Below are 24,463 nucleotides of genomic sequence, written 5' to 3'. Positions count from 1 at the left end.
GGGGTTGGGATGCCGGGCCAGGGGCAAAGGGGTGCCTTGGGTTTTTTTTTTTTTCCTCTCCCTTTCCCCTTTTTTTTTTCCTTTTTTTTTTTTTTTTTTTTTAAATCTCCCTTTTCTCCCTAGCTGCTGGTTTTAGCCCTGTTTCTCCTTCTCTGACACAGCAGCCAACTCAGCCTGATTCAACCACATCTTCCCTTCTGCCCTGTGGCAAAAATCTCTCCAGCACAGTTGTGTTTCCATACCTGGTAGACCCATGTTTCTGCAGCTGTGAGTGCCAGAAAATGGGGTTGGAGCCAGCTTGCAGGTATGGAGCCAACGCATGCAGAAAGGACCTGCTTGCAGAAGTGTCCTGGTTTGAGGTCGCTCTTCTGTGGCCAGCCTGGCCCAAACCACGACAAGAAGGAAGTTGGGAACATCTTTTGGGGCACCCCAGTGTCTGACTGGGACCCTCTGGCTGCTGCTAAGCAAGGGCAGTCTGGTTTGTTTCTTTCCTAAATTTCAGGTCAGCATCCTTCTGTTTGCAGCACCATTGTGCTATTTCCCAGAAAGTGACCTTGGGACAGTGTGTCTGAATTGCCCTGGCCTTGCTGAGAACAACAGTCTGGAATGAGAGAACCCTGAAGAGTGAGGAACATCTCCTTGTTGTGAGGTGTGAGATGCTCTGTATAGACTTGACATAAAGCCAAGTTTTATATTGAGTTCTGTCTTGCAGAAAACTGTGAAAATTGTCAGGGGAAAAAAAAAAAACCACCAAAATTTCACGTTTCCTTCCTGGCAGCCTTGAGTTTTAAATCATTGCAGGTATGTCGTCTTCTGTCACTAACTTTGGCTTCTCCTGTCCTAACTTGAAAATTTCATTACTATCTTGAGCATTTCTCCATCCTGCACCCTCAGAGGTTGCGGATTTCCCTATCTCTGCTGTGTTCTGGCAATGGCAGGGTGAAGATGTGTGGGCCAGGAAACTGGGAAGACAGAATTACAACCGCGTATTTGTTCGGTTGTTGAACAAACATTTCAGCAGAGCCTACAATGAGTCATCACATTAAAAGCTGTCCTTTGTATCCTCCTTGGGACTGCTTTTATAAAACGAATATAAAAGTCAGAGCCGGTTAATCCAAATCATTTTGCAAATTAAGGTCTACAGGCTTTTAAAAGCATAGTTACCCCAGTGGGCAGGCAGAAGGAGCAGACACCAGACACATTTTGAGTGCAGAGCCCCGAGTCCCTCATAGGGCTGCTGGGGAAACACATGCACTGTCAAAATCTACCATGTGTTCAGACTGAGGAGTGTGTGCTGGGCTGCAGCTGCTGTGGAAATGGGTTTTACTGGTGAGCTCGTGATGGCTGGCCCTGCTTTCCCCATGGACTGGGCTCCAAGCACACGTGAGACTATTCAGACTCTGCACACCCTTCGTGCACACCTTATGCATAAGGCAGCTGAATCTGGCCCATAATCCTTTCTTAGGTCAAAAAGAAATCTTTATATTATATGTGTATATAAGCTTATTTTCTGTGAACGCTCAGCCATAAGAATAATCAAAAAATGGATCTCCTAAGTTGATCTGCCTTATGCTGGGAGTCGCTCTGTTTAAACCAGGAAAGCATTTTGCTTTTGCTATTTTGCTTCCCGTATGTGAAATCCTAAGCCTTTCATTTTAGAGAAATAAAAGTTGTTTTTTAATATTCTGTATATCTGAGAGGATTAAAGAGACATCTCAAACAGGTAGCCTTTCTGGATTCCCTGAATATGTACCATTAAAAATGGAGTAGGTGAATGAATGTGATTTAGATACTCAGGAGCTGATTGCAATGCAAGGCTAGGTGCAGACAGAAGATTCTGCACCAACATAACCTGGCCAATTCAAAATAGATGTCGCAGTGATGTTGTCTTTTCTTACATTCCCTTGCACTTGTCTTTGCAGGGCAGAAGTGAACATGTTCATTCTGCCTGTGCTCTAAGAGAAACACAGGCTGTTTAGCTGGACTTAGACTGAGCTTTGGTAGGCTAAAATTCTTGCTCATGTGGCAGTTTGGATTGTGCCAGTAATGCTTTTGTTTTAAAAATAATCCCCACACCTGTTCCTGACTTGCTCTTGAAATGGAGGATGTTTTTGTTTTAAATCACCGTGTTTGCCTATAACTGAGCTAAAAAGCCACTGCAGAGCGTGATTCAGTACCCTAAACATTGGCTATTTCACACAGCATAGGGTGTATGAGACATCTGCATGGGAGTGGAAAACATGAGATATTGCCTCTAGTAGACTCATGCCCTTCCAAGGCAGCAGCTGGAGGCCAAATAGGATTTTCTAGGATATCTAAAATGGCACGAGGTATCTACATTTAAGCAAATGAATCCCATCCTGTGGAATCTTGGACTTACTCTGCTTGAAATCTGGAAGATATAGTTTATCCACTGCCATATATGCATGTGTTCTCAGCCTTCTTCAGTTTGTGGAGGGTTCAGAATAAGAATACGGCTGCCTCTGTGTGCTGGGGTTTGCCTTCCACCAGGCACTTCAATGACAATTTGTATTTCTTTCCAATCCAAAAAGTAATTATTTGTTTTTACTAGTCTACAGGAAGAAATGTCATTTCAATCTCCTCCGGAGAGTACTGATGATAAAATTCTCATATCTCTCCCCTTTCATGTCTAGGCATTTCTGATAGAAACACCACACATTCTTTTAAGATTTTTCAGTATTTATAAACCCTTAGATGTTCAGAGGTTTTGTGTAACTGGAAAGACTTTTCAGAAAACAGTAGGTGATATTATTCTACATTGGATTATATAGGAAAAAAAGAATCCCTCATCACCAAAAGATGCAATAGCAATATTGTGATGCCTTATATATGATTTGAAGGAGTTGAAGGGTCTATAGAAATTATGATTTTTTTACCTTTAAATATCAGTGCTTGCTATATATATTGTTCTTGCTTGTTACGTGACATATTCATACATGATGTGCCTTGACAATCAACAGCTGCTCTGATTTCTGTTCTGTGAAAACTAACATTATTTGTTAGATTTCAGTAACCTCATCAGGTAAGGGAAACTGCATTAAGATTCAGACATTTATAAGGAATTTAAGGTTTGAGATGTCCTTAAGGATGAAGTTGTGGGAAGGAAAGTTCAGACAAAAGCAAAGAGCAGTTCATCGGTCCCTCAAGCAAAGGGAAATCCCAAGCAATGGGCAGGATGTTAGTAGCAATATAAAGCTGTTTTTTCCATCTACGCTTATAAAAATAAACCAAATGTGTACAAAACCTCTGGCCCACATAAGGGAAAAGTTTCCCAGTGGTCAATTCAATTAACTAAAAACCCACTAAACCCCACAGCTTTCCTGGCTCAAGTAAATATGCAATTAGAGAAGACTGCATAGTAAACATGAAAAAAAAAATAAAATATGTTTTTGGTTTTATTTCTGACTTCTATGTTGGTAATAACTCTAGTTCCAAAGCTTTTACAAACTTCAGTTGAACTAAAAGTTGAGTTTTTACTCTAGACCAACACTTTAGCAGTAAAGAAAGGAATAAAGTGAGCTCATTTCACTCTTTTTAGCAGTATAGCCAATTTCAGAAATGTCTCCTTGACTTAAAACAGTGAAATTTTCTAGAACTGATGATACCTCTGTTACTAAAATGGTCTTTAAATGCACCTCCTCACTGAAAGATGTGCTTGATTGTGTGAGTGTACTGGCAGGAGAGGAAAAAAAAAAAGAACAAATTTAGAGATGTCTATTTGAGACTGGACTTCAAAAAATACAACTTATTTTCACTTTTTAAACTTTTCTTGCAGAAATAAGAAGCAATACAGGCACTGCACTATGTGTGACAATAAGAAATGGCAGGTTCCTATTGATTCAACACACTCGGAATCTCATTAGTTATCAAATGGGACTTGAGTACTGCCAACAAATAAACAACACGTTTTTTCATTCTCTACTGCCCAAAGTCACCAAATACAGATTAGTCTGGAGTGCATTTATTGTTCCTGCTAGAGGTGATATAAAATAAAAATCAGTTTTAGATACACAGATGGTTTTTTTTCCCCTCCTTCCTCCAGGCTGTTGAAGAACGCACAGAATGAAGTTCATTTCAAAAACTGGTATCAGAAACTACTGGCTGCTCTCCAATTCTGTGCTGGAAAAACCCTGAACAATGAGTTTTCTAAGGAGGGGAAACTTCTCAGAATTCTGGAAGACATTGCCAAAAAAGTAAAAGCTGCCAGTGACCAAAAGAGAAAGGTTTGTTAAAAAATACACTCCCTCCCCCCCCCATCTTTCATCTAAGTTCCTTCATGTCATTTTATTTTTTCTAAGGTGACAGGTCTTTCCTATAATGCCCTTTAGATAAATAAACCCAAGATTTGACTAAAATTTGTAAAATTTTGTGCTGCTCTGACAAGAAGTAAAACACATGTAGTTAATGGGCCAACTCTTATCACTATTACCCTCAAGGTCAGCAGATCTTTTAAGCCATTTAAATTCTTTCATCAATGGTTTCTCAACCAGGCTTGGAGGTGGTCAGAAACAGCAGCAACAAAGCTGGTTAACATTTTACTGAAAGGAACACTCACGTTCAGCACCTCATCCCAATATATTTGCCTCCTGTAGAGCTGCAGTGTTTCTTGAAAACTTAGCTAAGATTTGTCCTTGAGAGGCTGAACATCCTCATTTCTTAGCAAATATAACATTCAGCAATTAATACTGTAAGTATATCTGCAGAGATGCATTCCTGGCAGTAGAAGGCTTGCAGTCTTCTTCTCCAGCAGGTGCAGCTTTTATATCACGTAGGTATATATCCAATTCAAAACTGTTAATTTTCCAAGACAGCTGTTGTTACTTACTTGATGTGTAAAACTGTTGCTTGCTGAGATCTCAGCAAGACAGACCAGAAAGCCAAATAAAAATCTACCTGCCGCTGCTGGTTATCAGGAAAGTTATCATGAACTCTTTTTGCCTTGTTAAGGATTCAAAGATTTTCAAAGGATTTTTTCAGAAAACTCTGTGTTGCCACCGAGAGCAGCAAAGCAAACATGGAAGTAAAAAGACAAAAAAATATTTGCAAAGACAAAAATCCATGTAAAGAGAAAGAAATAGGAGTGATACATTATGCATTACCGCATGCATAATTCAGATTTTAGAGATTCATCTCAAGGCTGTAGTTACTGTGATAGTGAGTAACTCCCAGACCTTGCTGTTAACACACCTACAGTCAGATGAGGGAGATCACAGTGTTGAGGCAACAAGCAACAAATTGTGAAGTTGTCTAGCAAGGCAAAAATAAAAGATATGAGATGCAGCAGAGCAGGTGCAAGGCTAATCAGCCCCTAATGAGGGGTATTGAATCTGAACCTACATGGCAGCCTGAACTGCTGGTGCACCTAGACAGTAAAAGCCTGAACCTGGAGTAAAATAACAGTTCTTATTTTTAATAACTGCCCCTCAGTGTCACCTCATTAGCTGTTAGAAGGTTACGTGGATGCTACTAGCTACAGAAATTGTACTGCTTGTTTAAAATATAGAAAGACAGTAAACGGCCGAAAAGCCGCTGTTATGTTCTTTCATGTTACCATCATGATTCACGTGTTGCAGGAGGTGTTAAAGGTGGAACTCGTCAGACTCGAGCAGTTCTTCCAGGAGGTGAAGGTTTGTCGGCTTCCCCTGAATCCTGCACTTGTTGTCCAAGGCGTAGAGGCAGATGTAAGTATAGCTCATGCAACAGATTACATTTGTAATTGTTATTTTTGGTTTTTTTAGTATAAAGGGGAAGAGGGAGGGAACGGCTGCATTGGCTGGGAAATAATGTTACTGGTATTAAGTCATCTGGTAAACTGCCATCCAGCCCAGTCCCCTTCAAACTAGGGGAGTTTGAGTGGGGGAGAAGAGGAGGCTCCGGGGAGACCTTATAGCGGCCTTTCAATACCTGAAGGGTGCCTATAGAAGAGCTGGGGAGGGACTCTTTGCCAGGAGGTGTAATGATAGGACAAGGGGAAATGGTTTTAAATTGGAAGAAAAAAGATTCAGATTAGATCTCAGGAAGAAATTTTTTACTATGAGGGTGGTGAGACACTGGAACAGGTTGCCCAGAGAAGCTGTGGATGCCTCATCCCTGGAGGGGTTCAAGGCCAGGCTGGATGGGGCCTTGAGCAACCTGGTCTGGTGGGAGGTGTCCCTGCCCATGGCAGGGGGGTTGGAACTGGATGATCTTTGAGGTCCCTTCCAACCCAAACCATTCTATGATTCTGTGAAACTGGGGGCCCTTTCTTGGAGGTGACGGGGTCTGGTGGGGTGGGTGCTGCCCCCGTGTCTCACCTTGCACAGCAGAGATTTCAAGCTCGGAGCAGCCTGTTCCCAGCTCAGCTGCCCTGCTGGGGCGTTGGGATGGGCAAGAGCACCCGGGTCCCCTGAAGCTGAGACCTGGTTACCATCCTGGTAGCTCTTGGTGGCAGGGCTTTTTTTTCTTATGCAGGACTCTCCCCTGTCATTAGCTGGGAGCAGCTAAAGGTCTTAAGCTAGCTCTCTTTTTGCTGAGGTGAGATGAGGCACATGGCTGAGAACTGCTAAAATACTAAATATTCACAGTGACTTACCTGTGTCTGTGACCCCTATTAGAAATGACTTAAAAGTAAGGAAACAGCCATTCTCTTCAGCGTTCTTGGACTTTGCTTTGACCACAGTCCCTCAGATTCAGTTATTCATTGATTAGAAATGTTTTCATAAACAATATTATGCCAGGAATAAGCCATTCCAGCTCTGGAGAAGAGAAAAGTACCCAGCAGCAAGAGAAAACAAACCTGAAGAGCCATATGTATTACCAGTTATAGCTGCCTAATTACAGCAATTTGTGCTCTATTTTTGTGCTCTGGCTCATTATCCACAGCGGACCTGATTCTAAGAGGTGCTGATCCCTTCAATTGCCTTTGACCTGTGATTCTCCAAGTAATTGCTATTCAGCCTTGATCTCGCTGAGAACAGAGGTCTTCCAGCACCCTGCAGGTTTGGGCCAATTGTGTATGGTATAAGTCAGAAGAATTTGAAGCCTGCTGCTTCTCACTGCTTTCAGGCTTTTTTGGAAATAACAACTAATGGGAAAGTATTTCACCATACAGTCATGCTATTTATACTGCACCAGCTTGGCTGGACAGATACAAAATGTTTAAATCTGAAGAGAGATTTTTATTTTTTTTATTTCATTTTTCTTACGCCATTATAGGCCATTATCTTGCTATAAATACATGCAGGTTCTTGATTGAAGTGTATGTCAGTATAATCATGCAAATTGGCATTTTTAAGTGCTTATAATTACCTAAATTTAATTCACTTTGGTATCATCTATTGATTTTACTCCTAGCAAACACTGCTCCCGGCTCTCTCAGTAATGCGTTAGCCCACAGTAACCTTTCGAGCATTTATTGAGACATTTCCATTGGCAAAATTCCACAGAGGGTCAGGATTTCTTCATCAATAATAGCTGTTGCACGTTGCAGAGGTATGATGTGGCCAAGACAATACTTGTGAGCTTGTACTGTGCTTTGAGATGTTTAGATGAAAAGCAAGAGGCAGCTGTGTCTAGTAGCTTTTTTGTTCAAATTAGCCTCCATTGCACTCCAGCCAGTAAGGACAGTGGTAGCTCCTGTGGGGTGCTCATTATTTCTAGAAACCAGGCCATTAATTTACCATTGTCTTTGGTTGTTTGTACAGTGGGTTCCCCTCCAACCCCCCTTTTTTTTTAATGATGATGATAATACCACTCAAACTCACACAGGATTTGCAGTGCTTGGCTCATTAATGCTTTTTGAAGCCCTTTAAGGTCTTCAGGTGGAAAGAGCTGTAGGGCATGAGAAGTCAGAGTTTATATTTAATTAAGATAAATTCCGCATAAAATAGATTGTGATTTTCAGAATTTCCTGTATTCTCAGCCAAGGTGAGGTCAGCAAAGAAATTAGCTGTTTTTTTCCTTCCATAAAGTTTGTATTATTGGGCATTTTTTTCAGAAAATAATAGGACTAAAGGCTTTTCAATGCTTTACAGATTACTCATTACATCAGTCTTATGTACTTTTCCACTCAGTTCCAGACAAAGTTTATTGTTAATAGACCTGGGTGAAAACAAAAAACAGTTAGTATGGAAAATACTATTAATTCATATAATCTGATTATTGAGTGAAGCAAATTGTCCGGGAAAAATAAGTTCTCATTTTCCTCACCCAATTAAACAGCCAGTAATATCAACAATTACTTATTTTTGTTATCAGTGCTACTGAGCAATATTTAAAGATGGTAGCTTTCCCCAAGTATTGTATTAACCTCATGTTCTGTATATGTGACACTATTGTTCATCTCTCTCATCTTTTTTTCCCTGAAGTCATGTTCATATTTTACATCCAACGCTTTTCCATTAAAAATCTCCTTCATCAATGCAAATGCTCCAAGTGGAAACATCAATGTTATTTTTAAGGTATGTTCTTCCTCTAATCCTTAGCTCCTTTTGTATGAAAAATGTTGATTTGAAATTCAGCTAATTTATATTTTAAACCTTGAGTCTGAGAATGTTTGATTTGGCTCTGCTGTTCATTTTTCCCAATTATTTTTGATACTAGAACTTTTAATGGAACACGCTGAGGCAGTGCACTGAGGCGTCAACTTTTTGATGGGTAGAGAATCTGATGACCTCTTTCAATTTATTTTTTTTTTCTTGGTGGAGACAAGCAGGCTAAAATATGAAGTTTATATTTTACACCTAATTTATTTACCACACTGAAGCCAGAGGGCACGTCTCGGAGAAGAGAAAGTTCAGAATGACTGAATCCAGTAGCCATGTCCATATGTCTCTAACAAATCAAAATACTGGAGTGTTAGGGACTGCACTTGCTACATGGAACTATTTCAGCCCCTGTCAGCCAGTGTTGGAAATGGGCTGAGGAGAAGGGAGGTGGGGGGAACAGCAGAGGAGCTGGGTCTCATCAGAGTTGCTTGGAGGAACTGACTCTGAAAATGAATTCTGGTTGTCACCTTCAAAGCTTCAGAGTTCATGAAGTGCTGTGTCCATCCACAAAAGACAATGCATGCAATCTAAAGTTACTTTTCTTTCAAAAGCTCAAAAGTCTTCCATAATAGTGAGTACTGTTTTTAGAGAAGAGCACTGAAGTTCATAAAATGGCTGATGGACACAAAATCATAGAATCGTAGAATTGTCCGGGTTGGAAGGGACCTTTCAGATCATCTAGTCCAACCATCAACCTAACACTGACAAAAACCATCACTAAACCGTATCTCTAAACACTATGTCTGCACGTCTTTTGAACACCTCCAGGGATGGTCCCTCAACCACTTCCCTGGGCAGCCCATTCCAATGCTTAATAACCCTTGCTGTGTAAAAATTTTTCCTAATATCCAATCTGAACCTTACAAGAGGCAAGAATGAGATTTTTCTCAGGTTTAGGTACTAAGAAGTATTAATTGGAGTTAATATTACCTTTAAATGAAAGAAAAATAGATTTTGATTATTTTTTTTTTAAACAATAATTTGTTTCCTCAAGTTATTATTTCATGGCAGTAAAAGTCTGTAGATTGGAATGCTTATACAAAAAGAATAAAACACTTAAAAATACTGGTAAAAATCACATGTGTTTTAGATGGGGTGGGCAAGGGGCAACAAAAAAAGCCATACTTTTGTTTTCACAGGCCATTTACTCAGCCATGGTTGGAGATAATCTCTTCATTATCTCTTGTGGCTACAATTAAAGCCCCATTTCACTAAGATTGTTGTTTGACTAACTCCATGGGGAGAGAGTCAACACTGCATCACTGTTTGAAACTGAAAATGAATCATGTCATGGATGAAATATAAATTCATGATAAAATTCCCTTCCAGCCTGCTGTAAATACCAAGTTGTGAAGCTTAACATTCGAAAAATGCTGTCATTTGTGGAAAGGGATCTAGCATTAAGTAGACTTTAAAATGTAACTAAATTAGGATCCTACCTCCGGATTAAATTTTCAAACTCTAATAATTACATAGGAATAATAAGCAGAAAGACTGCAGTTAATCGGGGAGCTTTTGTTACCATCTCTGTGGCTGCCAAAACCGTTTCTGCCTATGTGTACCATTTACTCTGGCCTCTTCTGACACAGAAAGATAAGTAGAAACTTTAAAGAAAAACAAGAGGGATTTACTGTAAAGTGAACGTAGCTGTTTCAGTGAGGGGAAAAAACCAAAATGAAATAGGGAGTTGTTTCTATCTGATATTGAAGGAGAAACCTGGATTTCTTGTGCAATTTTCAGATAGGCGATGATCTGCGTCAAGATATGCTGGTTCTGCAAATTATTCGAGTGATGGACAACATTTGGCTCCAAGAGGGACTGGATATGCAAATGATCATTTATAGGTGTTTATCTACAGGAAAAGGCCAAGGTCAGTTTTACACTCTCAATTTTACCTGAATTTACATTATCCATATCTCATGTAAATAAAGATGTAAAAAAATAGTCCCTTTAACTTTTATTTTCATGGATGTCTTATTTATCTTCCTGCTTAAAGAAAAAAAAAATTGCTCAGATTTTCTGTTACTCAGGCCCTAAATTGTACACTTTCCTACTCCTGAATGTTCCTTTCATTTATTCATTCTGCCTCTCCAGCAAAAAGGACAGCCAAACTCAGTGAATTTTGTAGCAACTTAGGCTAGAATTTTCCAAAAGCCTCAACATCATCAGCTAACGTGAGGTTCTTAAAAGCAACTTCACACATCAAAAAGAGAGCTTTGGAGAAGATTGGCCGCAGCCAGTAAAGTTTTAATCCCGTGTGATCCTGCGTAGATGCTTAAATGAACTTAGAGACACGTGGCTACAGAAAGTACCTGTAGACGAGTGATGACAGCTTCGCAGTGTTGATTTTGAAATATTACTCTTGCAATTTGTGCTGCTTAGGGCAGGCCTGACTCATCTGAAAGCTTTATTCTCTTTTTTATGGCTGTTAGAGCTGTAGCAGGGATACCAATTGCTTGCTAAAGAAATTTACTGACAGCAATAAGCTTTCTATTTTTACTGACTCTCCAAATCTTTTACTGAAAATAATCCTTGCACAAATAGAAGACTGATGTATCCCGATTACCTGCTATACAAAAAGTATCAGAAATACCCCAGCCCAACCCCAAAATTCATTTCTTTCTGAGCCACAAAGAGAAAATGAGAGAAGATGAATGATCTGAAGGAGCTAGGAGAATGTATAGATGAATTCACACACATGGAGGGTGGTTAAGGTGACCTGAAAAAGCCTCCCCACTTCTTTGTAGACATGGGAGTCAAAGCTTAAAGCTTCTGCTTCAAAGGCAAGCATACTATTTCTGAACATAATATTATAGTGTCTCTTATACACTAACACTTAATTTGATTTTTGCTAAGAAAGATACAGGGATCATCTGCAAATAACATTCTCTGCCTGACAGTCTCTTCCTTTCAGCACCACAGCAGCAGAAAACCTCTCAGTGTGCGAGGGATTTCCCACCCAATGTCTTTCCATATGAGTAGCAGAAGTGTTAATATGATTAGTTTACAGTTAATGATTAAGGATGATTAAGGATAGGTCATCAATTGACATGCTTGTGGTCATATGGGACTTGTGCTTAAGTAGGCTTGTGTATCCAAGTCTTCCAAGTCCTAGTCTAACAACTTGCTCCATGGTCCACCTTTTCCACACTGGGGAGATAGGAGAAGACAACTTCATAGTCATTGCAATGTGGAAAACACTTTTTCACATAGATGTGAAAAGCAGATAAAGCACTGGTAGGATTCCACTTTCCAGGCATGATGTTGTAGAGGAGCCTGTTACCAACTGAAATTCTTAGAGAAAGTCCTTCCTGTAATGCAGAGTTGCGGGATGACGTGCCAGGGGACCACACACAGGGACAGAAGGCTGGCAAGCCAGGTCTCGGTTCCAAAAAAGGAATTAAGTGCACGCAGTAGAGGCAGAGGATTGAAGTGAAGCATTGCAAAATGCTTGGCTTTTCACTGCAATTCAAATCCCAGTTTGTGTCATCTTGGATCAGACTAATTTCTGCACTATCTAGTATCCTTTCTCCCAGCTGTGATCAGCATCACATGCTGCAGAAAAATTTGTGTATCATTCTTGGCATTAAAAGCATATGAAATAACTTTTTATTTCGTAGCAAATATCCAGTCCTTTTTTTTTTTTTTTTTTTATAGGTTTTGGGTTGTTTGTTGGTGTGCGTATTCTACCCATTTTGAATCTTGTTAAGTTGTTGGCCTTGTTGGTACCTTGAGATAGTTATGTCCACAATATTGGTTTTGGTGGTTTTATTTCTTTTTCGCAGAACTGCCAGTTTTTACTAAGTGTCCTTTGGTTTTTTGTTTCCTTGGAGAAAGAGAAAAAAAATCCTGACCTGTATGTTCTATTACATTCATTATTTTATAAACTTTTAAGCATCTATGTTTTTTTCTGCGTGGAATGATCCAACAATATGCAATATGCATTGATGGTCTTCGTATCTTTTTAAAGTTGAAGGTTTTTCATGTGAACTCTTTTCTGTCTGATTAGGATTGGTACAGATGGTGCCAGATGCTACCACACTAGCGAAGATCCACAGGGAGTCTGGTCTGATAGGACCATTGAAAGAAAACACAATTAAAAAATGGTTCCGTCATCACCATCCTCTGGAATCAAGTTACCAAGAGGTAACTTCATAAAGAAGCTTATTATACATTTCGTGTTTTACCATGGGGAAAAAAACCAACAAAAAATGGCAGTAAGCAGCAAAAACAAATGACTCAGACTCAAGACAAACAACTCACATGCATAGAAGCCAGGGAATTGACTTAAATGCCACTCTCTTTCTAAGCAGATATTGCTTGGATCAGGTGCATTGTAATAAATTTTCTATGAAAACATGTCATAGGGATGCTTTGAAATATAGCAGTAAAATGAAGAGCTGAAGTAGAAATTAAGTGGAGACTTCCAAAGCATTTATTTTTTAGGTCAACTCTCTGAATACTTTTATATAAACTATGAAAAATCTTGTGGATTTCCTGTATTTGGAAATGACCGTGTCAATACTAATAGTTTTAGAAAGCTGTTTTATCCAAACTATCTAGTCATATGACAGAAAAGATCATGCTTTTCATATCACGTTATGGGATCCCATGTAATGCATCTGATTTTATGTAACTGGGCATTATGCATGAGCCAAAAAAATTGGAAATTTTATTTATAGAAGCAGAGATTTCCCTTTGAGAGGAACTCTTTCTATTCATTTTTTGTTGGCTGAGCATGTTCTAAGGCTTATGAAAAATCTTGTGATGTTTATGTTGCTGCAACAATTTTTAAAACCCTATTCTGTGCCCACAGTAGATTACTAGCCAAAATTTTAAATTTAAAGGGGAGGCTTGAGTATTTACCACTCTGAAAATGAAGTGCTTTTATACAAGTTTATTAGTAGATATATAGCGTAAATATATTTGATAAACTTCAGTAATTTTGTAATTATTCCATAGGCATTTGTTTATCCACATTTTCAGTAAGAGTACTTGAATTCCTAATACATCATCTTGATTCAATTAAAAAGGAACAATCTTTACAGATTATTTTTTTACAAGTTTATGTGTTTATAGTGTTATGGTAGAAGCGCAGCCAACATTTCAGTTGAGAAGTGAGAGGCTATTAGTTATTGATGAGAACCCGATTTCTTACTGCAGCTGCAGTTTGTAAAAACTACTATTAATGTGGAATATTCTAAAACCAATTTCTACCCATTTTCTTTCAATTTTTGGAACATGTAAAATGCAGTCAGAGCTGCATTTTGTGTAGAGCATGCATAAAATCACTACTGTGCGTTCACCTTGGGTTTGCTGGTGAGTGAACCTTTCTCTTTTACTCCTTAATGATTTTTGTACTCACACAACACTGTATCTAAGGTGCTCAAAAAACTAATGCAGAATAAACTCTAATATCCTCATTTTACAGATGGGTGAACAAAATCACAGAAAGCTGTGTGGATAAAACACAGAAAGGTGTTTTATCCAAGGTCATCAAAGTGAGTGAGTAGTACAGTAACACATAAAACTCAACCAACTCTTGTGCTGTGGCCTAAGTCTTCCACAGTGCTGTCATCTGGATCAGCCATTGCAGGTGACACCCTGCATCTACAGGGAAATCCTGAATGCCTAAGTAGTGGTTTACTTTCACTAATGTAGGTTTTGTCCAAAAGCATAACAATCACAACTTAGGATTGTTGGGGTTTCTATACTTAGGATTGTTTGGGTTTCTATATAAATGAGTTACATTGTGATTTAGATTCATGGGACTTCTCAATAAGAACTTCAGTTTTTCAGTTCTTAAACTGTAGTAGGTAAGATTAAAAAAAAAAAAAAACACAAAAAAAGACAAAAGCTAATCCTTAAGCTTTGGGGTAGAAGACTGATCATCATTTGAATCAGGAATAACTCTCCCCTGAGAGAGGACACTGAATACGTGTGTTGTGAAAGAGATTGGGTAGATTCTCCTACTAGAAGAAGTCACAATTATTAAATACTTACCACTGAAGTTAGCAGAAAACTTGGACTCCACCTCTGAGTGTCTGGTGAGCTTGTACATTTTCCTACTTCTGCCACGGGCACATTTTTGTCAAACAGCAGCGCCACAATGTAATATTGTAAAGAGATTCATGAGAGAGATCTGAATGAGCCAGTCTACTTACATGAAGCAGAATAACTGTGAAAGTAAAAGAGCATCAGAGGAGTAGGTTGTATTAAGCACAACTGTTACTCTGGTTTTTGGTTTAATCACTCTCTTGGGTCTCTCTGCACGACACTCGGTTTGATCCCACAGTCTATTCAGATTCACAGCTGCCATGAGCCTGCCTTTGTTTCAGTTCGTTTCTGTAAAATGGGGTTTAATTCTTGGGGCTGGAATATTATGAGACTTGATTAATTAGGATTTGAGATAGACAATGGAGTTCTGGAGAAAAAAAAGATCTGTGTAGGTACAGAACAGTACAATGACTCTAAAATAACTTTCTTTGTAAAGCAAATGGTTAAATTTGTGGATTTCCAGCTAATTTCCAAATGATTGTTTTTACAATATACATGCAGGCTATTGAACAGAAAATGTCAGCTTCCTGCCAAGAGGCTTGGTTTTCTCAGGTACATTTCACCTTAGAAATTTTCCACAGAATTCCATGTATCCATAAAACACGAGGTGAAAACCTCACGCATAAAATTGTTCTTGCATTGTAACTTTGAAATTTGTGTATTAGTAGTTTGAGTATTAATATTTGAGTATTAGTACAAACACCTGTCTGTTAAAATTCTAGCAACGTTTATAGAACTACCATTTTTGGTTTTCTTGTTAGCATCACAAACAAATACATCTCTGTGTATTTCCAGTAAGTGTTTTTGTTTCACTAACTAGGCAATAAGGAATTTCTTTTATTCCTGCGCTGGCTGGTGTGTTGTTACCTTCATTCTGGGAGTCTGTGACCGCCACAGTGACAACATAATGCTGACAAGGGCCGGACACATGTTCCACATTGATTTTGGAAGATTTTTAGGTCATGCACAGATGTTTGGAAGCATAAGAAGGTTAGTATCTATAGTAACACACATATGAAACTTTAAAGCAGTGTTCTGAAATTTCACAGTCTTATCAACACCCATGGAAATGAGATAATTTTTTTTTCCTTTCTGAATTTTTCAAAACAACATCTTTTCATTTTTCACAAAAGCTCTAAAAATATGGAAATGACTGGAAAAGGAGATCCCCTTTCAGTCTAAAAAAAAAATAAAAAATCTAAATCTTTGGTCAGAGATTTGGATGTTGCAATTCAATTATGACCAGATTGGCCTGTGGCAAAAGAATTCTCATGTCCATTGTTTTTTTCTAGCAGAGGAGCCTTCCAATAATGCATCCAAAATCATAGATGTATCTAATTGACCACTTTCTCCCCATAGTCAGTGAAGAAACCAAATTTTCCAAGTAGACATGGAGAATAATTACATTATGCCTGTGTGGGTAAAATTGCAAACGTTTTAATTCTCTTTTGCAGTTTTACACACTGAGCTCAGGGGTTGTTTTGCAAATGTCTCACGTTACATAAACAAGACTGTGATTTTTCTGTGTTTGCGTCTGTGATGTAACTATCCCATGATAAAGATAAATAAGGTGGTATGATCATATATTCTAGTTCCTTATGTGAGCATACTATGGAGGAATGGATTGTAATTGAATAATGATAGATAGGATAATGCCACTAATACTATGGAGGAATGGATTGTAATTGAATAATGATAGATAGGATTCCACTCTGTGTAAAACACAAAGAAGCAGAGTAGAGAACGGATAAACGATCCCTAATACTGACAAGATGAGTAGTGGGAGGGGATGGAGAGGTGGGGTGTCTTTCCTACATGTTTGCTAATAATTTCCAGAACTAGTCCTAGAATTAACTTTGAGATAATTATTCCTTCCTTTTTCTTCTTTTTTTTTTTTTTTTTCTCCTTTAAGCTGGCCTTTGACTGTTTGGGACTATCTCAATGTGTTAGAAAGGAATAACAGCGTGGGAGTATTGATATGAGGGAAGCTGATGGGGCTAATAAGTACTTCTAAGCCAGGCAGTCAAAAGATTTAGTTGCAGTGCTCAGAATTATCATCAATCATTCAAGATATGCTCCCTTAATCCTACTTATTTGCTGTGCAAAGAATAAAGCAGACCAGAGTAATAAAAAAAGATACTCATGCACACCCTGAGTCAAGGGCTGCATCCTTCACTCCATCACACCCCCCTTTGGAGCCTAACAGGAGTTTCCTTAAGCAGTAATTTTTCATGAGCAAAGAATTATCTAGTTTGAATGGCAGGATGAAGCAAATATAGGGGGGAACACGATAACCAAATGTAAACAGAAATCATGTAATAGCAATAATAAAAATAGATGTTAATTTTACTAGTTTACAACTCAGTCGTACTACACCTTCTCATAAAGTCTAAGGAAATGGTTTAAAATGTAGTCACTTCCAGAAACAGCAGCCATTTTTTCCTGTTTCTCCATGCAGTGTATTGATTTTAAACTATTAAGACTCACACTTAACAGTACGTTTTGAACATCATGGGAAAATTGCAGTCTTCCTCATACCTATATGCAGTTGAGCAGACACAATATTAATGACTACAATTCTCATGAGCTTCATGAAATGTAACATATTATTTGTAACACAGGGATATCACATTTCTACATCACATAAATTTCAAGCTCTCTCAAAATTCCAAACCTTCAGTGCCATTTGTATCTAGTCATTCCCACAAGGCAAGTCCTGAAATAGGCTTAGGCTCTGATTTCTTTAACAGCTCTTTATATTAGATTTTTATTTGACTTCTTATTAGATTTTTATTTGAGTTCTTTGCAACCCCAACAGTGTTATGCTACTAAAATAATATTGCTAAACCAGCAGCACAATGCTTTCAAATCTTTGCAGTTATTAACGCTGACTATTAGGATTTTGTGGATGCTATACACATACTTGTGAAGGTCTATAGGTGTCTTTAAAGAATTATAAGTACGGAATCTATGCAAATGAATGAAGGCTTATAGAAAAGGAGTCGCTGTCTGAACTGTTTAAAATAGTCATGCCTTTCAGAATTTAGGAAGATCACTTGCTTGCCACAGCTGTCCATTATCTATCCTCAGGGGGTGCTTTTTGTCGTTAACAAACTTCAGAAAGCTTCACAAGAGCAGGTCCTCTCCAGTATTCTACATATGGAGCCTTTCTTTTGATGTAAATAAAGGGAAAGGCATAGATGGCTGCTTTGAGATTTGCACGCTGTCATGCGTGGGGCTGCAGTTCTTTCTATCAAATCCAACATGAGTCTTCAGAGAACCCTTTGAAGCTGATATGATTCATCCTCACTTTTGCATTTGTGATTGTGTAACACCCAAAAAAAGGGGATTAGTTAACTTTTCTAATTCCTGCCCTCACCTTTAAATGGCGTGCAATAAGTCTGCTCAGTTTTGAGTCCAAGGCACAAATCAATAGCTCAGCTCTTACTGATCTCAGAGGGAAGGGGAATCAGGAACTTTCTGTCTTTTCCAGTTCTATGTACCTTCACAGTGCAGCAAATATGTTAAATAGTATTAATGACCTGTCTTTACTTGGATCTAGAAACTAACGTTTCAGAAGTGTTGGAGAGAGACATATGATGTATCTAGCCAATAGCATAATAACAGAGCTTGGCAGAAGAATTATTCTCAAAGTCCCACAGGGAACTTTCCTGCTGAACCATGAAATTTCATTATCTTTTTTTTTTTTTTTTTTTTTAATCATACTGGATGACACATTTTGTTAGTGGTAATAAAATACTCCTCCTTTCATTCTCAAATCCAGCTGCCACATTTCTCCCCTGCATTCCTCCAAAGTAGTGAATTCTGCAGATACACTTCAAACTGTATGAAGAAACATTTCTCATTTAACGAACTTTCCCGCTGAACCACGAAATTTTTTTTTTTTTTTTTTTTTTTTTTTTTTTAATCATACTGGATGACACATTTTGTTAGTGGTAATAAAATACTCCTCCTTTCATTCTCAAATCCAGCTGCCACATTTCTCCCCTGCATTCCTCCAAAGCAGTGAATTCTGCAGATACACTTCAAACTGTATGAAGAAACATTTCTCATTTAACTTCACATAACCATCCTATTCTTTATCTACTGAGCATTCTGTGGCAATCATCTTAGGCCCAATCTGACTGAAATAGGTGTAATATTACCTGGGTAATCACACAGGGCTAGGTCAGTCATCAAATGGTACGGAAGAAGGTGTCTGGCTCATGGCTGTACCTGACATGATGCTTTCTTTGCTTTTGTTTTCTCCTTTTCAGTTCTGACCAGTTCCTTTTAAACAATTCTCCTTTGGTGAATTAAGCAATAAGAGATTTACTTAAATCCTGTGCTAACTGAACTAATCCTGACTTCAGCAGTCTCCTCCTCTCTACTACCAGACACTGTTGTCCACATTTCTTCAGGCAATGATGTGTAGTCTGAAACCTGATGGCAAGGTATGGAGTAGTCCAGCTCATGGCACACTGTATATTCACCTTTTCATAACCTAGGTGTCCATTCTATTTTAAAATTACTTGTAAACAATCAGGATGACTGATTAAAACACTCACTGGCCTTTCTTTTCCCTGATCTGAATCGCACAGACCCTCTTGTCTCCTTGCCAAACTAATCCCACATCTTGGCATGGTTTTCCCAGAATTTAAATCTGCTAAGCTGGTTTTCTTCTACGGAGTTAATTTTTAGAGGCAGCCTGACTGTTCCATTGGGAAATTCCAGTTTTTTTGAAGGAAGCTTCAAAAATGTGGGAAAATTATGTTTCCCACACTTTCTTCCTATATCAGCATCTTCCTACACTGAAAAGGGCTTAAGAAAGCCTGAGCATGTAGAGAAGTAGAAGGGTCCACTTTTATTTAAAAAGTAACACTTTTCAATTTAGTGTTAATAAAATAAGATGAGTGGTGCTGTCTCACTGGAAGTGTTTATTTGAAAAAATTCATTATTTTCAGGTATTTCTTTCTAAAACAGAAAAGCTGCCATACAGTCAGGGAAAAAGAAATTGTATCTGCATTCTTTGACTCCATTACATCTACATGTGTTTTGTCTTTTTCTTAAAAATAAGAAAAAGTTGGAATGAAGGAAGATAGTAATTTGAGAATTTCACATTTTATTTTCTCTTTTTGCTTTTTTAACTGTTATTTAGGGTACTTATCGCAGGAAAAGTCTAAAACTTAAAAGTGAAAACTTCAAGTGTAATCACTTTTCATTTTCTAAATTTGTGCATGAAAGCTGTTGGACTTGCCAATATTACCCGCTGAAAGAGTTCATTAGGAATTTTCAGTATACCTAGTTATTAATTCATTTTTTGCAGTTTAAATTTATTTTTTCTGACATGATCTGTCTGGAGTTATTAGTTTATGATCTGGTAACTCTTAATTCTTTTCCACCATCCACTTCCTGTACGCTACCCTCCAAAAATCTCTGACTGAAATCATGGAAAGATTTAATTTCACGGCTTAAAGCACCTCAGTAGCCCCAATGATCTTAATAACATTATACAGATGTTTGAAGATAGTCATACACTTAAGTCTTTGCCTAAAGACTGAAAGGTGTAATATGCATAAAGACCAAAAGGTGGAACAGTGTTGCCTCCAAGCTGACAAAGCCCAAAGGAGCTTGAATTTATGAGGCAAGAAGTCCATCACATCTAAAAGTCAGGTGTCTGTAATTGCCCCAAATTAAACACCAAAAGCACAAGTCAAGTCTGAGAATGTATGAGCAGCTCAAGTTACAGTCTTGAGTTTCAGCTGCACTTCTCTTCAAGGCAGACAAAGCTAACAGTAGGTATTTACTGTTGCTGTTTTGTTGCTTTCTCTAATTATCAAGCCTGGATGGTAGTTTGCCCTTTATTATTGGTTAATTTTCAGTAATAGCCTCCTGCTGAGGGCATTCAACTGAAGATTTTTGAAATCAGAGTAAATTATGTTCATTGCCCACTTTGGATCCTTCATTTATTTGGTTATCCTTTTCCAAGTACCCAGACAGTTCCCATACAGTGTCTGTACAGATTTGACTCTATCTAGTTTTGTTCACTCAAGTGAATTGTTTTTCTGCTGAATTGAGTTCCCTGGAACCCAGTTCTGGTCTGTCACAGCTGTCAAGGTCCTTCTTGGTTTTTCATTCTGGTAAAGCATGGCATAAACTGCTTTCCTATCTTTGGGAACAGCCACTTTCTGGAAGGGAGTTATCATGTATTCTTCTTAATAATTATCTGGGCTTGAGCAATTGTTTGATGCGTTCAGAGCTACCAGTGGAATTCCCTCTGCTTTGGGAGATTTACTGCACACAAGTTATTTAGGTGACTCCCTATCAACTTCCCACTTCAGAGGTTTCTTCCTGCCCTCTTCCCTTCCCTCCTTCCCTCTCTATTAGTCATCCCATGATTTTTTGCAGAATGTGACTCTAAAGACAGGAAGTTTAACAATAAAACAGAAATCAAAGGGGAAAAATACATCACGTTCACTGTCCATTTTGGTGATATGATTTTATTTGTTATCCTTTTCAGAGTATAACTGTTTACAGATGCATTTATGTTATCTTTCCTGCTCACATTAGAAATGTTTTATTGTGTCATCTCTTTCTCCAAAAGCTTTCTGTACATGTACCTTTTAATGTTTGGGGGAGCTGTGCTTACACTGTCAGGTGTAACGCTTATATTCAGGGGGAGCTGTTCTCACACACAATCAAGTATACATCAAGCACTTCTAAATTAATCTCCATTGCTTGGTCTCGGTATCTTTTTCTGCTTGTTCTGCACACTACGCTTTTCTCCTTCATCCTTAACTGGAAAGCATACTGATATACTTAATTCGTGTAAGATTTCATCCCCTGCCCTAAGGAATTTCTGTGCAATTCAACTTCTTCATCAGTGGTTTATTTCTCTGGTTTGCCCAGTTGTAAACAAAACTCCTCCAACAATCTACAACTGTATTTTCCAAATAGCCATCTCATATGGTAGCTAAATATTCGGTAGATATGGGATATAAGCCCACTTGTTCTATTTATTTTAAGGCAACTCTTAGGTCTGACTTTTAAAATGTTTTTTTCAGTACTGAGGGTCAGTCAGAACACAAAAAGCACTTATCCAACGATCTCTATTAACAAGAGGAATTGCTCCAATCTCCTCGTGAATTAACTCTCAAGTGTTATATCAATAGGGTTAGTAATAAACTCCTAACAAACCTGGAAGATTTGGTAGTCTTAGAAAATGGAATAAGGCATCAGGAATGCTGTACTGAGCAGTTTCAAATATGGTTATTGAATGTGAAGTATATAAAGGATTTAAATGCACCTTAAAATAGTTGTGTAGTGTGGTTGCTGGTGACTCTGAGTGCAGGTTGCTTTATATTGTCTGTCTGAATATAGGATCCTAACTCAGCTCAGAAGGTGCCCGAGCTGGACACAGTAGTGCCTTTTAACCAGTCAATATAAGATGCAGGATTGCTAAAGGACAATATTGAGGGGGCTGGAAAACAAATCGTATGAGAAGCAGCTGAGGGAGCTGGGGCTGTTTAGTTCGAGGAAGAGGAGGCTGAGGGGAGACCTCATCACTCTCTACAACTTCGTGAAAGGACACTGTAGAGAGGTTGGTGCTGGTCTCTTCTCGGAGGTCATTAGTGACAGAACGAGAGGGAATGGCTTCAAGCTCCAACAGGGTAGGTTTAGATTGAACATTAGGAAGGAATTTTTCACCGAAAGAGTGGTCGGGCATTGGAACAGGCTGCCCAGGGAGGGGGTGGAGTCACCATCCCTGGCTGTGTTTAAGGGACGTTTAGATGGGTTACTGAGGGATATGGTGTAGGGGAGAACTTTGTAGAGTAGGGGAGATGGTTGGACTCGATGATCCCAAGGGTCTCTTCCAACCTAGACGATTCTATGATTATGATTGATTTTAAACTATTGAAGGCATGTATGTTCTTAAAATAGAGTTCATCTTCTTTCAGGGAGGATCGTTTTTGGGTTCTTCCAAAGGGGTTTGGGTTGTACAAAGTGGTTGAAACTCTGCAACGCAAGGGAATAAATTCAGTAGTCAGACTGCAGAATATCTAGTGATCACAGCAGAGACTGGGGCAACGCAGCCATAGTTGGAAACCATCACGAGATGCCTCAAACTAGTTTCCCATCACAATTCTATTGCTAATTTTCTTCTTAGGGAAGGTTCCAGATGAGTCCCTGTAGCAATATGTGCTGCAAATACTAGGGCTACACTAAGAACTGTGACCATGTCCAGCCTCGGTGGTAACCAGTGGTGTTAGCTTAACAGCATGATGGATCAGAGCCCTTAGCTTAGGTGAGGATTATAGCTTGTTTTCTACCATATCCGTTAAGCATGATTAAATCTCGATGTAGCCAATTCAATTACTGACAGAAACAGATAAATCTTTCAGAACCAGGCCAGTTCAATGTGTGAAATATTTCTTTTATTACTGATAGTAATAGTGGGTAGGTCCAACATACTGAGTCTACTGCAAAGTTAATATTAAGGCTCTGATAGTGAAAACTAATGATAGTAGCAAAGTTGATATGCACAGAAGAACTAACTTAATGAATAAATAAGAACCATAATGGTTTAAGAAGTGTCTGCAGTTACCTAAGGAATTCAAGACATTCTTCCTTGTTTGATGTTTCTGCCTCTAAAGATAGATGCTAATATAAAAATAATGCAGGTGAAACTAATCAGAAATTAGATTTAAAATTTGTAGTTAGAATTTTTTTATGCAGTAAGTATCTCAAAGAAGAGCAGAAATGGCAGAAAATGGAGCTAAAACTGTGTTATCTGGAATAGATTTGACTTCTGGTCATTTGGTTGAAGAATGTAGGTCAGAAATATTAGATGCATGTTTTGAATGTCCAAGCCGTGTAGTTTACCTGAGCCAAGGATGCTGAGGGCCTTCAGGAATCTTTCTGTGTAAGTATTAAGGGCATAAGGTAACACTAAATTCAGACCAGTTTACTCAGGGCTATGTCCAGTTGAATCTTGAAAACCTTCCAGGATAACCTCTCCACGCAACCCGTTTCAGTATTTAATTATCCTCATAGTGAGGGTTTTTCTGGATTATGGCTTCAGCTGTTTCAATTTTCTCTCTTATTCTTGCCTGGATCCCTTTCATAACCTCCTCTGGATGCTGCCTCATAGTGAGGGTTTTTCTGGATTATGGCCTCAGCTGTTTCCATTTTCTCTCTAATTCTTGCCTGGATCCATTTCATAACCTCCTCTAGATGCTGTTTTGGTCTCCTGAAAACCTTCTCACTTCCTAGGTTAACAAGACCACCTTCCTCAGTTTCTCCTCATAGGCAAGTGCTCTAGCCCCTAAACATCTTGGTGGCCCTCTGCTGAACTTATTCCAGTTTAGAGACATCTTTCTTGTTTTGGCAGGGACTTAACTACCAAGTATTAAGTAAAGGGTTGCTCTCCCATGAATTGAGGGCCACCTTCCTCAGCCTCTCCTCATAGGCAAGTGCTCTAGCCCCTAAACATCTTGGTGGCCCTCTGCTGAACTTATTCCAGTTTAGAGACATCTTTCTTGTTTTGGCAGAGACTTGATTAGCAAGTATTAAGTAAAGGGTATCAAATGGCTGCTCTCCCATGAATTCAGCCTCATCCATGAATTCAGGGTGCTGTTAACCTTCGTCACCTCCAGGACTCATATTTGGCCCCCCATTGGCTCATGCTCCGATCGCTTCCCACCACCTGGGGGACCTTCTCAGTGAAGACTGAGGCAATGAGTACCTCAGCCTTGTCTGTGCTCCCGTGTCACTAAATCACTAATTAGCAGCTGGTCCACATTTTCTTTGTTCATCCTGTTACTAACCATATATCAACAGAACTTCTTGTTAAATTTCAC

At 38.7% G+C, this 24,463-nt stretch overlaps 1 protein-coding gene across 1 annotated transcript in view; it reads left to right on the top strand.

The window, feature by feature from the left end:
- PIK3C2G (phosphatidylinositol-4-phosphate 3-kinase catalytic subunit type 2 gamma) overlaps nt 1-24,463 on the top strand; it is a 240,142-nt gene that overhangs the window by 145,952 nt on the left and 69,727 nt on the right. Inside the window, exons 20-25 of the mRNA XM_014937275.1 lie at nt 4,064-4,244; nt 5,595-5,702; nt 8,367-8,459; nt 10,287-10,416; nt 12,556-12,692; nt 15,424-15,593. Of these exons, the coding sequence (XP_014792761.1) occupies nt 4,064-4,244; nt 5,595-5,702; nt 8,367-8,459; nt 10,287-10,416; nt 12,556-12,692; nt 15,424-15,593 (819 nt within the window). The remainder of the gene's footprint in view (nt 1-4,063; nt 4,245-5,594; nt 5,703-8,366; nt 8,460-10,286; nt 10,417-12,555; nt 12,693-15,423; nt 15,594-24,463) is intronic.

This window comes from Calidris pugnax, unplaced genomic scaffold (genome assembly GCF_001431845.1).
Source record: "Calidris pugnax isolate Ruff unplaced genomic scaffold, ASM143184v1 scaffold1, whole genome shotgun sequence".
Classification (NCBI taxonomy): domain Eukaryota; kingdom Metazoa; phylum Chordata; class Aves; order Charadriiformes; family Scolopacidae; genus Calidris; species Calidris pugnax.
The sequence above is the reverse complement of the archived record's forward strand: the minus strand, read 5'-3'. Positions and strand labels throughout refer to the sequence as shown.